Genomic DNA, 16062 nt, shown 5'->3' with positions numbered 1-16062 from the left:
ATGTGTCTATTTAACACATCATATGTTACCTACTACATATTCAAAGGTGTAATCAAGCATACACATCTATTAGGTTACACCTCGCTGCCATAGCAGCTTACTTACAAAATAGATAACACGTGTCATTATTCAGGGTACCTGCCATTAAAGCATTTATGGAAGGCCTTAAAAGAATCATTCCTCCCAGGGTACCACCCTCACCAGTGTGGAATTTAAACATTGTCCTTACAAAGCTAATGGCCCTCCATTCGAACCTCTGCATAAATGCGAACTACAATTTCTTACATGGAAAGTCGCTTTCCTTGTGGCCATTACTTTTCTCAGAAGAGTCAGCGAGCTACAAGCTCTAACTATTCAAGAACCATTTTTACAACTCTATCATAACAACGTGATTCTCAGGACAAATCCCAAATTCCTTCCTAAATTTATCTCTCCTTTTCATCTCAATCAGTCTGAGTTGCCGGTATTCTTTTCGCAACCACAAACTGTCGCAGATAGAGCTCTTCATACGACGTAAAAAGAGCATTCCTTTATTATATTGACAGGAGAAAACCTTTTCACAAAACAGCTCTTTGTATCCTTCTCACCACCACGTAAAGGCAATCCCATATCAAAATCCAGGATCGCAAGGTGGATTGTCAAATGTATACAAATTTGCTATCACAAAGCAAAACGTACATTATCTATGCCAACTGTACCCGAAAGATAGGGGCTTCAATGGCATTTTTAGGGAACATTCCTTTAGATCATATCTGCAGAGCAGCTACATGGTCTACACCGCACACATTCACAAAACACTATTGTGTAGATGTGCAGGCAAAACAACAAGCTAGTGTGGGCCAAGCTGTACTTAAAACACAATTTCAAACTACTGCAACAGACACTAGTAATCGCCGCTAAGGAGGAGTATTGCTATGCAATCTATGCATAAGTGTGTGATCTACAGCTCATATGCCTCGAACGGAAAATGCTACTTACCAGTATGCATCTGGCTACCTTTATCTGTTCCAGTATTATCTTATTTAGATACAACTTACATGGACATCTTTTCTGTTTCTTACAAAACTCCATTTCCCTTCTTGGCAAAAAAACAATCCAACGATGGAGTCGATGCCCATGCGCACTATTGTCCAAAGGAGGAGCCACCTATCCCGTGACTTCCAAAGACTTTCCAGGACAACAACAAAGTGCAAACATCCCATCCCATCCCAACACCAGATGGCGATCTATGCATGAGTGTGTGGATCTACAGCTCTACATGCCAAGAACAGATGCATACTGGTAAGTAGAATTTTCCTTTTAAGCCATGCCCTCCATTACATTGGCCGCACCCCTTTGAGAGACCCCCCAGTTTTTTCATCCCACTTAAAGCCCTGGATACAGCTACGGATTATGCATTTTTTTTAAAAACTGCAATAGTGGTGGGTGCATCATTTTCGTTTTTAGGTCTCGCTGAGTCCGCGCGCATGCACTGCTTGGAGAGACTTTAGTAAGGGCTTTTTCAAAAAATGCTACAGCTTGCAGTGCATGTGCGCGGGCACGCGGTCCAGCAGAGGCGCCATATGGCATGATCACTGCTGCGCGCGCACCACTCTCGCACATGCACTGCAAGCTGTGGCCGGCGGTAACATTTTTAGCTTGCTAATCGCGGCACCAGTGCTTTACTTTTAACATTAAACATAAAGCGCCGGTGCCGCGATTATAGCAAAAGTAAAGAAATAGAAACAAACATCTATTTCTTTACTTTTGCTATAATCGCGGCACCCGCGCTTTACTTTTAATGTTAAAAGTAAAGCACCGGTGCCGCGATTAGAAAGAAAACAAGCATTGGCATAGCCAAAAGGTCTCGCCTTTGGGACCTTATAAGTGTTTAGCCATGCAACAGTTGCATAACTAAATACTTATAAGGGCCCACAAGCGAGACCTATTGGCTATGTCAATGCTTGTGTTGTTTAAGATTGTGCAGAAGTGGGTGTGGCATGTGGAGTTCATGTTATTTTGGGTTACCCTCTATGGCACACCTCGGTTTGACCGCCTTTAACAGTGCTGACAGTAACAGATTTAAGAGATTATTAAATCTGAAGGCACAGTAACGACCATCTCAGAACTGAGCCGTTCATGTGTGCCTAACTGCTGGTTTCTAGTCTTAAAGTTTCAAGTTTTGTTAATTATTTAGTTCAACGTTGCAGTTCCTGGAGTGACAAGTTGTATGGCATAAAATAAGATTGATCGCTTTGAACTACGCCTGCTGGTTTAACAGGTGCATTATCTTCAAAGCACGCTGCACTATGTATACATTCGGATGAAGGTTGTAATAATTTGAGATACTCTGGGAAGTGGAGACTTGCTTTTTTCTGAGCCTTCCTAATTGCACCAGAGTTCATTTGTTACAGTAGCTTCCCCTGGATCCATGCATGTATCAAGCCTTGATTTGTCTGCATTTGCTTTGGTCACGTGGGGGCACACCTACAACCCTTTTGTAAAATGCAATTGACAAGTCTACGCAAGAACAATTAGCTCTGATTTGATTGGCTAGCCTCGAATCCTGTCCCTCTTTAAACATTTAGGTTTTGATTACCAAGTTGTTCATTGCAACCGTAGCTTTATGGCTTTCGTTATAATTTTTCACATGCATCTATCTAACGGTCAGGTCTGACGTGAGTGTACCCCAAGATCAGATGCTTCTCCAAGGAAGTATCATTTTGTTCATTTACTTGTTACGGTAAAAATGGGATTAACCGCTTGCTACTTTATTCTTAAGCATGTACCTTCCATTGAACGATGCAATATTATATTTTCCTCCAATACACCAACATTGCACATGTATAGCGTGAGTAGTTTGAGGGTGCACGTTACGTTCTGAACCGCCCGCCACCAGTCTTCGAGGAAGGCTTATGTACTGAAGGAATGACTGCGAGCCACGATTTCAATAATCAGGCGCCCTGCCAACACCCAGAGTTCAAAATTTGAAAGTGCTATGAGTGGGCGTGTTCTCAGCTCTGCAGTTTGTCTTGGCTGCACGATCAGATGTAGAGAACTTTGATTGCTAGCAACATTTCAACAGTTAGCCGGGTTTCAGGCGAGGAATGAAGAAGTGCTGTATGTATGCTTCAACCATGTCTGTCTTCAGTTGGACAGCACTAGTCACAGAAGTCACGGAAGATTGTCACTCGTTTTTTAAGCCTGGTTTGACAGAATAAATATTGTCACCAATCCTGGTGTTTTGGCTCCACCCAGAGAAGAATTACCCCCTCGTTTCACACTATTGGCTATGTGGGGTTTAATTCCTCCTTGCGTAAAGAGGTCAGATTGGAACCCGTGAAAGACCATCACAAAATAGAAATAGTCATGCCATTTTCAATTTACTTTCTCCTTCTCCTACTTGCCCCCAAAATTGGTTTCCAGATCAATCCCTTTTTGTTCTTTCTCTGCATTGGCAAAGCCAATAGGGTAGACATAAATGTGATAAACAATATTTACGCCTACTGTTTCAGTAATTATTAGTTGTAATGCCTGTTCAGTTGTGCTGCCACAGTAAATTCAGGGCTGTTTGTTGGCTTTGTCATTATACTGTTAGTAGAACACGAAGTATTGTTTAGTTCTTGAACTTACTACTTACTTCCACTGTTGCACTTCATCCTCTACTTCCACCCATGACATGATAACTTAGGTTGCGCCTCCAGTGTCTTTTTTGACAAACTACATTTAAAACTTACATACTCGTCAGGTTTGCCTCAATTTTCTAAGTTTACAATTGAAGGCCTTACGAAGCCATCAGTATGTTATTGAATTCTACAGCCGCACTTCTTACGCCTTTCCAAGCAAGATATTTCAAAAGCCAAGTGTGCAACACAGGGATGGCAATTCTGCGTTTTTTTTGTGCCATTGGTGTCTTTCACTGAGCATTAAAAATGAGAGAGATAGCCAAATGCAAAATGACCCCAGCTGCCTCGACTGAAAATGCTGCAAGGTACATGTGAGGAAAGGAGCTGAAACCCTCTGGATAAAGTGAATTTGTTCGCAGTATAATTTCTAGGCCTTTTTTTATGCGAGTGACCTAGGGGCATATTAGCAAGACCGGTGATAAAATTATCGCCGTTTTAGCAGCAGTTTCCTGCCGCTAAAACGGCGATAATTTTATCGCCGGTCTTGCTAATATGCCCCTTTGTACTTGCAGCTACTTCGCCATCCACTGTTCATGGTGAACTTCAGATGGAAGCTATGTTAATCCCCTCACTCAATGCCAGTCTTTGTCCTTCTGAGCTGAAGATCGCTTCATTACTCGTTGCGGGGCTCTTGCTGCCCCTCCAAGTTGTCTATTTGCATCTTTTCCGGTGCTGATTGCCTCTTCGGACCAACCACTGTCAGTAGTTTCTGACTGCATGGCCGCACTGCCTAGCAGCTTATCCTCATGTCATCCATTGAGACTTCCCCATATTGAAATTGTGAACTGGGCATCCTGCTGCAACAATCTCAGCTTGTCAAAATGTCACCCCAGATCGCCCACGTTGCTTACCTCAGCTGTTGGATAAATAGGTCCAGTCTTTGGGACCCTATAAGTGCTTAGTCATGCAACAGTTGATGTTGCACAAAGGATATTGTGCTGCATAACTAAATACTTATAAGGTCCCAAAGGCGAGACCTATTGGCTATGCCAATGCTGCTTGTTATATTATTATTAGGGCTCCCGGTTTTATGGTATTTTTTTTTTTTTTACATTTCCGTCTGTATTTATCCATATTTATTATGGGTTTTGTGAAAAAAATAAAGCTGAAACTGGTATATTTCCGCATTTATTTAACCAATAAATATTCTGTCATGCTTGAATGCCTTCCAGGTTTCAGTTATATGAACATCTGCTGAAGGTAAATCAATACACATATGAAATATGCACATTTCAGTATCAGCCTTGTGCCTATCTACTGCTGTTTAGGCCTCTTTACTAAAATTCTTTTCTTTTTTAACCCCCTTACCTATCAATCCACAAAGTTATTGGCTTGGCAGTCATGGCAAAGTGCATTTAGAATCACTAAAAAGGCACCCAATTTCCGTGTTTTTCCACATTTAAAAATAAATGCAGACAAGAAAATAAATGGTTTTCTGTCTGTATTTATCTGTAAAAAATCAGTAAAAACGGAAAACAGGGAGCCTTAATTATTATGGCTACATATGATTGCCAAAGTTGCAATGCTCTGGCTGTATAGCATGAACAAAAGGCAATGGAAAAGGCAATAGTCTCAAAGGCCAGACCTATTGGCTTTGCCAATACTTGTTGGCTCTCAGCACACCACTGTGATTCTAAGCAAATCCGGTAATCGTACCATGCGTGAAAAAGAATAATCACATTTCATTGAAAAAAAATCCTATTGGATGAGAAAGCAATTGCGCCAATGCCTTAAAAAGCAGATAATATATGTTGTTACAATAGATATCCATCTCAAAGGAGAAAGGAGGTTCTTTGAAGCCCATATGGCAAAGTAAAACATAGCTACAAACGGCAAGAGGTTCAACAAGGAGAAGTGGGAAGAAGAAAACATAAAAGTAATACCTCAATCACAGTGATTGGTCCATGCTTCAGCCAAAAGAAGGGGAAGTGAAACAAGCACACGCTGGCCTATTGGAAATCAGCAAATAAGAGTGCCAATTAGGCCAACGAATGTTAAGTAATGGACACTGGGCAGGCTGCAAGACCCTTCTTTTATGCGATATCTCTTGCAAGCGAGAGTGCATGCTCTGTTGCAGACGATCCCCCTTGAATGGGGATAAGGATCAAACAAGGCTGTAGACAGATAGCAACAGCCAAACACTGCTACATCATCTGTGCCTTGTCCTACAGCAGTAGTGCAGATACAAGTAGCACTGCAATACCATCTTTGTCTATTCATACAACAGCAGCGCCTATATAAGTAGTGTTGCGTTTACAGTCAGGTAGTCCGTGTGCTACTAAGCATGCGGAACTGCTATTTGCCATGGCAGAGCTGCTATTCAAAACAGAATCTAGAGGAAATGAAATGGAAAACATACGACAGGGAGGTGTGAAAGCCTGCGGATTGCTAGATGAGCACACAGCAACCAGCACGGAGTAAAGTCACTGGAGACCGATCTACTAGTCAACGGCCATGTTGGACAGCAAATGCTAATTCATAGGGAGGTATGGCACTCAAGTTAAAAGATGCATTTTTAGTATACAAATCCAAGAATCACAAGTAGGATGGGTGCGCAACTAGCAGAGGCACTTGCATGCATTCAATCCGAAAATGCAGTGAACGCTTACAGGGGCACACTGCCCATTCAGCTCACAAAGTGCCTGGTTTGTTTACATGCTGCCCCGTCAATTCTCTGTCCCACCCCACACACCACCTCCTCTACTCTCATACCCTCTCCCCCCCCCCCCCCCCCCCACACACACACACACCGAGCTACCCCCTTTAGCAGCTCCCGGACCCAGATCTCTGGTACAAAATAGCACCCTTTTGTTGAAGAGTCCAGGATTACATGGCTCTATTCAAGAGGGCAAGCCAATGAAATCGCTCAGACCCTTTCTTAAACCCCTAATCTGAGTCCCAGCTCCCCACAGACGCTTGTGGCCATTAAAGAAACTGGGGCAGTAAGGTGGGTGGGTTTGACAAGTCAATATTGCTCCCAACATGCAAGCCTCATACCCAATACTGAGATTTCATCTGTCAGAGAAAAAAAAATGTGTGAAGTGGAATGCATAGTTCTCAAGTACTCCACTTCTACATACCAACAAGAGGTTTTCATTGTAACAGAATCTAATTCTTCCAATAATATCTAGGTCTCGAGAATGTCTTCAGAAACATATGGGTCTTTTAACATTGTCACCTAAAGTTTCTGAAGTTGCAGGTTCATTGCGTGGACACTGAAGTACAGGAATGAATGCTGCAACCACCTTTAATGATAATCTGGGCGGAGGTCTGTCCCTGGTGAGGTGAGAGGGTCCCATTTCTTTATGGTGTGCAGGGATGAACTGCTCATCCTGACCCCGTTCTCAATCTCCAAACCCCACCAGTGATTCTGCATCGCTAGCCATCTCTCTTGCAGCTACTGGCTGCTTTCTGATCAGCATCAGATCATTGGCTCCAAGGAGTGAAAGTGAAGCCTCAAACGTAGCGAAGTCACAAGACCCCTTCAATAGAGAAACATTCTGCTGAAAACTACTTCCTGGAGCTCATATGTAAGGCAGCTCTTGATTGCAGAAGGAAAGTGACATTGATTGGTAGATGTAAGCTTCATGTTTATTGGTCCGTTTATTCGCGTGCTCTTCACGGTTTGTTTGGCTTGCAGTGCATGCAGGACTTATTGTGAGAGGTCCAAATGTGAAACCAACCAAACCCATTGTTTAGCAGAGCTTTCTTTTAATATGGAATAACTGAGGATTGTGAATTCTTTCAAATTTTTATTATATGGTTAAAAGTTGCGCCCAAAGGCAAAAACGCATACGCTTTAAACCTATTGGGAGTCAGTCGGTCAATTTAAAAATACCTCTGCATGCCCGTAGTCTCTGTGGTCTTGCACGCTAAAGAGACGCCGTGAGCGTGCACATGGGCTGTCCGGGAGCTAGCTGGAAGAGACTCCATGAGCATGCACATCGGCTGTCTGAAAGAGACTCCGTGAGCGTGTACATCCCTGTCCCCCTTCAACCACCAAACCGACGAAATAGGTCTCGCCAAGGCGAGCAGCGCATGCACTGCATCGCTAGGCGAGACCTAAAAAAAACAAGGACAAATACAACAATTCCGGACCCAACCACTAGATGGCGGAATAATGCACAGCATGTGAATCCAGAAAATTCTTCAAGCTGCAAAACTACACAGACCTGTAAAACTATACGTTACCACATATCTAGGATTACAAAGTGAGCTGGGAGAAAATCGAGGAATTACCCAAGTTCAGAATTCGAACATCAGCTTCCAATGTGGGATGTAACTTCCAGTGGAGACAGCAAGGCCTTGGATACCTGGGGTTCTGTATCAGCGATGGTCAGGAGGTGGCAGCCACTTGCTTTAACTGCTGCTAAGTATGCTACATCTAACCATCCCACCCAGAATAATTCTAGGGACTACTAGAAACAGGAACATTAGGTATTTTATACCTGCAACATAGACTGAAATACCACAAATTAACTGCTAACAAATGACCTGATGGGCTGGGTCTCCTGTATATTGAATTCTTCTGTAAGGCAACTGCATCTGTCATATTTTGTGTACATATTTCCTTGTACCAAAGACATGCTGTTCTGGGTCATAGTGGAACCAGACCTCACTACGTCAAGTCTGTCTTCATTTTTTGCCACCAAAACCTCTTGTCGATGGACAATCCAGCAGTACAGATTGTGACAAAAATTTGGTAAACCGCCCACAAGAAAAATAAAAGAATGATGCAGAGAGTTATAAACATGCACCCATTTGGCATAATGGAGCCATCCACGTTTAGAGACCGAGAGAAGGTTAAAACCATTCCAGTCTCTACAAGAGAAATTTTATTTGCTGATCTCTTGAGAATGCTGTATCTACAACTGAATCAAAAGCAGACTGGGATCTCCCTCCTATTAGAATACCTGAGGATATGGGGCTGCTACCATAAGGGAGTAATCTCTGGTTTCCATAATATCCTGGTGAAGCACCTTCTCTGATAGAGACTTAGTTGTAGATTCCTCACCTTTGAATTTTCCCAAGGCGTGAGTCTAGATCTGGAAATTTTTCTTTAGCAATACTCCTGTGCGTCACTGGTTGCTTAGGTCCACTCTGTGCCTGTCGTCGGTGTCGTGGTCACTGAGATGACGTCGCCAGTGCCTACTTAGACACCACCCCTACTCGTGACGTCAGTTCTTTCTTAGTCTCGAAGGGGAGGGAGTAGCCCCTTCGGACGATTTGCAGAACCCATCTGTCCGACGTGATGAATTGCCAGTGGAGAAGGTGATGGCGAATACTGCCTCCAACTGGCTGAAGATGGGCCCGGAATGTCAGACTAGGAGGGTTTGGAAGCAGTGGCAGGTGGGGAGATGGACTGGCCCGCCCGCTGGCTCTTAGACCCGCGAGAAAACCGGGTCCCACGTCCGCGGCCACGCAGAGGCTGGGCAGCTTGCATGAACCGATGGCTAGGCTGGACGTGGTTGGACGCCCCATCTGTAGCCACGAAAGGGACGAAAAGCAGAGTGGAGTGGACGTGAAGGCGCAGCGAGGCCCAAAGATCTGGACGTAGCTCGAGAGTCTTTAAAATGCTCAGGCGCCGAGTCTTTGACTACTGCCATCAAAGGGCATATCCATCAAGGTTGACTGGACATCCTCCGAAAAGCCAGATGTCCTCAACCAGCCGTAGCGGCTAAGGGCTATCCTCCAATCAGTCTGCCCGTTCGGGAGGATCGTCTGTCGCAGCAGCAGGCAACGGTTCTTCACTCGAACCTGTCTAGTCTTCATCTCCTTACGTGGAGATTGAACGGCAACAGGGGACAGCTTTCGACCTTCTGCCCGAAGTCTATGATGTCATCTTGGTAGCCAGACGTCGCTCCACTAAATTGGTATGCGCCTGTAGATGAAATAAGTTTGTGGCATGTTCCACAGCAAAGGCTGTGGATCCCCTTTCTGCGCCTCTTCCAGAAGTCTTTTTGTATGTACTTTCTTTGACCTAGCAGGGCTCTGCTCTGGGCACTCTCAAAGGTTATCTTGCAGCTATCTCTGCCTTTCTTCGACTGCCAGATCAGCCATCCTTCTTCAAGTCTCTTATTGTTAACAGATTCTTTAAGGGCAGTATTCCTCCGTTCCTTCCATCTCCCTTCATTATGCAACAGTGGGACTTGAATCTTGTTCTCCCATTTCTTATGTGTGCTCCCTTCGAGCCTCTTCTTAAATGTCCTCTCATGCTCCTCCCTCTCAATACTGCCTTCCTTTGTGCCATCACCTCTGCTCGCAGGGTGAGTGAGCTTCAGGCTCAATCTTCCAAATCCCCTTTCTACTCTGTGCATCCGCACAAAGTGGTGCTTAGAACGAGGCATTTGTTCCTTCCTAAAGTGGTTACACCATTTCATGTAGGACAATCTGTCACCTTACCCACCTTTTTCTCGCCTCCGCACCCTTCTAAGGAGGAGGAGACTCTCCACTGTCTGGACCCTAAACGTGCGCTGTCATTCTATCTTGACCGCACAAAAGACTTCCGGTGGATGATTAACTCTTTGTTGGCTATGTGGGTGCCAAGAAAGGCCATGCTGTTCAAAAACGTACAATCTCTCGATGGGTTGTCATTGCATTAAGATCTGCTATGCTTTAGCGAAGAAGGATCCTCCGATATGGTTGCATGCTCATTCCATTAGGGCTACGGCAGCAACCACTGCATTGGCACGTGGAGTCCCCACTCCTTGATATCTGCCAGGCGGCAACGTGGGCATCTCTGCACAGGTTTACCAGACACTATTGCCAGGAAGGTCTAGTCCGGAGTGATGGCTATTTTGCCCGTTTGGTCCTTCAGGATTTTCTTGTGTGATCTTGGTTCACAGACCCTCCTCTGGGGATGGTATTGCTGTTGTATCTATTCTAAGGTAAGGAATCTGCAACTAACAGTCTCTAGCAGATGAAAAACCTACATACCTTCGGTAACGTATCTGGTAGAGACATATGTTAGTTGCAGATTCCTTACCGCCCCACCCATCCTCCCTGCTCTGCGAACTGATTTGTAGTGCTAGGGACTCCCTTACAGGGCCCTAGTTGTGGTGCATCAGTGGTCAGTGTCTTTCATGGCTCATCTTTTCTGGCGTGGAAAGTCGTGTCAGAACGGATATCGGCACGCAGGGGCGGTGCTCAAGTAGGAACCGCAACGTCATCCCAGCGACCTCGATGCCAACCACGGACGTGGAGTTGACAGATGCCACCTACTGATGTGCAGGGGTACTGCTAAAGAAGAAATCTTCAGATCCAGACGGACACCTGGGGGAAATTCTATCGTAGGGAATCTACAACTAACATGTCTCTACCAGATACGTCGTTACCGAAGTAAGTAAATTGTTCTTCTCAAAGCCTTTGGCAGAACACTCACAAAACATCTGGCAAACATACCTTTATTATGAATACATGGAGAAAGATTATTCTCAGAGTAGCTGAAATCCACAATTAAGACATCAGACACCTGCCTGAAGTTTAAGCACTTTAAGATACCACAGAATTGGCATTAGACCGACAGAAACTGGCCATACCTTGCTGGCCAGAGATTCTAAATGCTGGAGATGTCAGCAGCTTTGTTATGACCTATTGCACATTATATTGTGTTTGGTCTTGGCCAGTTGCTAGTCATCAGTCTAGTCGACCATAGGTAGTCTTTTGATAGTCTTGAAATGGCATCTAATAGGTTGGCTCTACTCTGTTAACCAACTTGCAAAACAGACATTTTGCCACACCACAGGCGGTGGCTATCAATGACATTAGTCTTCGCCCAAAAAAGAAAGGGATCCCATAGCCCACCAATGAGTAAAGACTGGTTTATCGAAATGCACAAAATAGCCCCATTTGCAAATTATCTAGACTAGAGAGTTGAAGGCAAAGATGCCTGTTTGCCTTGACATGTGGTCGCCCTTCCTTGATGCTGGGAATTGAGCCTAAGCCAGTTGGGAAGCAGGCATCCCACTCACCAGAGACTTTATTTTTATTGTGATCCTCCGCAGTCCTCACTTACCCTGAATATGGCCCTAGAAATGGGACACGCGGGCCCTTAGAAAGTTGGGCAGTGAACCTGTTGATTCTAAGATCGGTAGAATGTAGTGAGGGCCACCAATACTAGGTTATACCTTTAATCCTATGTGCCATTGTGACCAATTATTTAAAGAGTGCACCTATTGTACAACCAATCCTATCTGAGCAAGAAGAAATGACCTAAAGGGCCACACCCGTTTGTTATACGTTTCTGGCTAGTTTGTGTGCTGTAAAGACCTGAAAGGGAGAGTGTTTGAGTTATTTGCGGGAGAACACCACCCTTGCACTGCACTGATTTTTGCATCTTGATTGATGCTGGAGTGCTAAATTTGTGTTTTGTTCGCCTGCTCCAGTCTTTCCTAAAGTGTTCGACATGAATCCATTCCCCTTATTGTCCCAAAAAGCTGCACTATGTGTATTGCCAGTTTTGTTGTTATATTATCATTGTTGTGCTATCGTTTTGCTGCATTGTGGTCTGCTTCTGACTTCGGACCTGCAAAATGAAATTGGCATTGGCAAAGCCAATGGGTCCCACCTTTGAGTGACCTATTTGCTTCGTAATGGCTGTTAAATATGCTGTATCCCTGATAAAGAGAAGTTGTGCATCATACTTACAGGTACAACAAAAAATAGCTTTTATGCAGTCCTCTGGATCATTTTGTAGGTGTGTGCCTACAAAATAAAACTGCTGCTTTGAGTTTTTTAAATTTTTATTTATAAAAACAATGCGAGTTGTAGTTCCGCGACATTAAGCATAGACTTCACATGGTAGTGAGGCAATGCATTATTGGAGAGACGCACATAGGACTAAGAAGCCGGGACATAACTATGAAGCAGGCATACGAGTGACCAGAAAAGCCAACCAATGGTAATCAACGCCTCGGTCTAGTAGGCTCAACCTAAAAAAGGAAGGACATGCGACTAGTATACTTTTTTTTGCAAACAGAATCTTGGGGCACTGTTCACTGTGTTCTTAAGCTTTTTTCCCTCTTTAACTGGAAACCTTTCCAAACTTTAAAGAATCCTTCAACGTGATGTCTTTCAAGGTTTATGGTGCATTTTCCAGTGACTTTTTATTTCTTTCTTTAAAAAAAAAAAAACCTCCATGATGTTTTCATTGTGTTTCTGTCTGATCTCATATCCCTGAAGAATGTCCACATTGGCAGAGGTTCTCCCCGAGGACCTTAAAGGACAGTGGGAAAATGTGGCTCCATAGCCTGCAGAGAAGTCCAGAACAGACAAGCATTTGTTTCAGAGATGTCGAGAGCACAAGAAGATACACCTTTGGCCATGGACATTGAAGGCTTCCAAGGGGGGGGGAGGTCCACAAAACTGAGTCCATCACAAAAACAGTGCTGCTCCCAAACAAAGTCGACACATATTATGTTGAAGACTAATACTGCTACAACTTGTTTGAATTCAAAGAAAACAAGATTTTTGGAAACTGAAGAATTTAGAGATCATCCTGGATCGAAGCAAACAGTTGTTCTCTAGAGTGAATTAGGAAGCAACAACTATCTCATCAGCCGCTGCTGCAGCCACTGCAGTAAATGTCCTTCCTTTATTTGCATTTCTTACAGGGGCACCATCACTGCCAGTCACGCAAGTGGCTGCTCACCACCATAGACCACACCAGCACACATTACTCCGAGAAGATCTGACTCCAACAACAAGCTCATGCACTCCTACCTACAGGTTTTGTTCTACACATAGGTAAAAACGTTGAGACCAATCTAGATGCTCCAGAAGATCATTTCATGCACACCTAGGCCCATTACTGCTGTCCTCATTTTCATAATCCTCTGTGTGAAGATATCAAGATATCTGTCCGTTAGCTCCCTCCCCAAATCCAGTGACCATTTAGTCCGAAGTGGAGTCGGCGACGTTCCTGAGTGTATTCGAATACCCCTGTAGAGCCACTGGGTGAGATGACGACCTGTACCCATCAGATATGTAGCATATACGAGTTCATGCTTTGGGGGCTTTATCCCAGCAGGGGACCAATGGCGTTTGGCCTAATGGATGATGGTAGCATGAAGAAGAAACAGTGCCGAGGGGACCCCTTGACCGTGGGTGAAATTGTCATGGCCCGCTAGGGTACCCTCTATGAACAGTGCCCCAACAGTGGGCACCCCCTCCTGTTCCCAGGGGGACACTATCCTTTTCGAGCTTGACCCATGTGCGACAGGGATCCCAAGGAAGGGAATAATGGGACAGTACGGGAGGGCTTTATTGTGTATTGAAGAGTCTCTTTCCAGTACATCAATGCTGTCTTAAGTAAGGGGGGAGTCGTAGGTGGAATCTTAGCCCGTGGTATAAGTAAAGCGTGAAGAGTACCCCGACTGAGAAGTCATGTTGTATATCCAATTTCTTGGATGTATCGGCCCGCTAGCCAATTCCATTCCTTTAAATCTGAAGGGATTGATGCCACGAGAGAAGCAAATGATACATCAGTAAGAACAAGAGATTTACCAACATTCCCGAGATCAAGCATTGCCCTGCTTCAGTCTAACTAAATGAACAAGGCACTTTGAATAATGGAGTTTCATGTTGAACTGGTGGTAGTCTGCCCTTGCCAGCTTTGACAAGTGAGTGTTCTAGTCTACGGAGCATCACCCCCATGCTTCCAGAAACTCTAGCCCCTAAGTAAGCGAGCATATGCTGCTCACTGTCCTCATTCCTCCTCAGATGGCACTGAGAAGTGATTTGAAGATGTTCTGTCTTGGGTAAGGCGAGTTAATGAATAGGGTGGAAGCGGAATTGAGTGCATGGGTGAAGACTCGCTCTATGCTCCTAGTCTTACTCTCCAGATATCACATTTTTGATGGAAGCCCCCCCCCCCCCCCAACACCTTTGCTCAAAATTTCTTTTTTTGCAACATTAACTGCTTACTTTGTAATAACTAATATTTCCTTTCTTCCCTTGTTTTCACCCTCAGTACTTTGAAACCGCTTGAGCAGAATATGCCCCATACATGCAGCCTATAACATATCCTTTGGCTAAATTTGATGAGCAAAGGTGCAGTGTCTAAAATGCTGAATTGGGCTCCTGTTTAGCAGATGTAATGACCGATCTAAATCGGAGAAACCCCCTGAAGGAGATTTTTTTTTTTTTTATCATACAGAATGTTTGACTTTGGGCAGCATACCTCCAAGGTAGTTTGGAATCCTAGTTTAGTTTCTGAAATATATTTGTGCCCCTGTCTGTGATCATGATTCACTCCCAACCTTTGGCTGTCTAGACATAGCAAACACAACCGTTTCTCTATGCAGATAAAGGGCCAAACAAATCTTGAGGTCCTAGGACTAAATAGTCAGCTGACTTTCTACTGTGTGCTGTTCATGAGCTCTAACAATCTGCTGGTGTGTTATCATTTTATGGAAATTCAAGTTCCAGATGAATTTGGGAAATGAGGAGTTCCTTAAATGTCTGCATTTCTTTTCCAGGGCATATTTAGAGCGTGATGTTGCTTTGTCTGACGAGCTGGTTCACAAATACAGCAATGTTGCATTGGACCACTTAAACTGTGCTGTGAAGGAGCTCCGGCGTCTCTTCTTGGTAGAGGACTTGGTGGATTCCTTAAAGGTATGCAATCCAAGTTGTAATCTAAGTTGTAGTTATTGTTTAATTGTATAGGGTCTTCGGCCTACCACCCTTATTCAAGACACATGACAAATCCTGTATTTTAGAATTGATGAAATCCTAGACACAGGAACATTACCAGATGGTCACAATCTGAACAGGGCAGCAGTTCAGCTCTATGCTGTGATGGTGTTTTCTGATCGTTGTGTGCAACATAGTGACTGGTGCCATGAGTTAAAGCCAAATAAAGGACTTTCGCTCTCATTGAAGTCCTTTGAACATGGAGCCGCTAATGGCAAAGGTGTGTGTGTGTGGTATTAATCTTTTTTTTTATACTGCTGACCACCCCATGGCAATGAGCATTGGACAATTTTACTTGAATAAACCAGCCGGGGTTACATTCTTGTGTACCTAAAATGTGATAGCTGTTCACATCGCAAAGGCATACAAAAATAGTCATTGGCTAGAATAACTGGATTGCTTAGATTACTGTCTGCAGGGTCGGGGACACCCAGAAAGCACATTGGGTAACCAGATCAATGTCCATGCACCCATTTGTGTTCAGCTAGTGTGGCTAGAGACCTTGGTGGTGTAGGTTTACAATTAAGCCATTTGCTCGGTCTTCAGTTGCTGGTGTAAAGGACAATAGTATAGGCCATGGGCAGAGTTTGGCAAATTAGGTCCACATTACTGCTGTTCGAACTTGATGGCATGTCACAGCAAGCGACTTAATATCATTGAGGCCCTGCATCTTTGATGCTCCTCAACGTTTTTTTTTGTTATG

General features: G+C 44.1%; 1 protein-coding gene across 2 annotated transcripts in view; it reads left to right on the top strand.

Moving 5' to 3' along the window:
• RTN4 (reticulon 4) overlaps positions 1-16062 on the top strand; it is a 232072-nt gene that overhangs the window by 142037 nt on the left and 73973 nt on the right. For both annotated transcript variants that reach the window (XM_085612601.1, XM_085612600.1), the window contains one exon: positions 15143-15281. In XM_085612601.1, coding sequence (XP_085468727.1) covers positions 15143-15281 — 139 coding nt within the window. The remainder of the gene's footprint in view (positions 1-15142; positions 15282-16062) is intronic.

The sequence above is a fragment of the Triturus cristatus genome, chromosome 6 (genome assembly GCF_964204655.1).
Source record: "Triturus cristatus chromosome 6, aTriCri1.1, whole genome shotgun sequence".
In the NCBI taxonomy this organism is placed as follows: Eukaryota; Metazoa; Chordata; class Amphibia; order Caudata; family Salamandridae; genus Triturus; species Triturus cristatus.
This window is presented reverse-complemented; position numbering and strand designations above follow the sequence as displayed.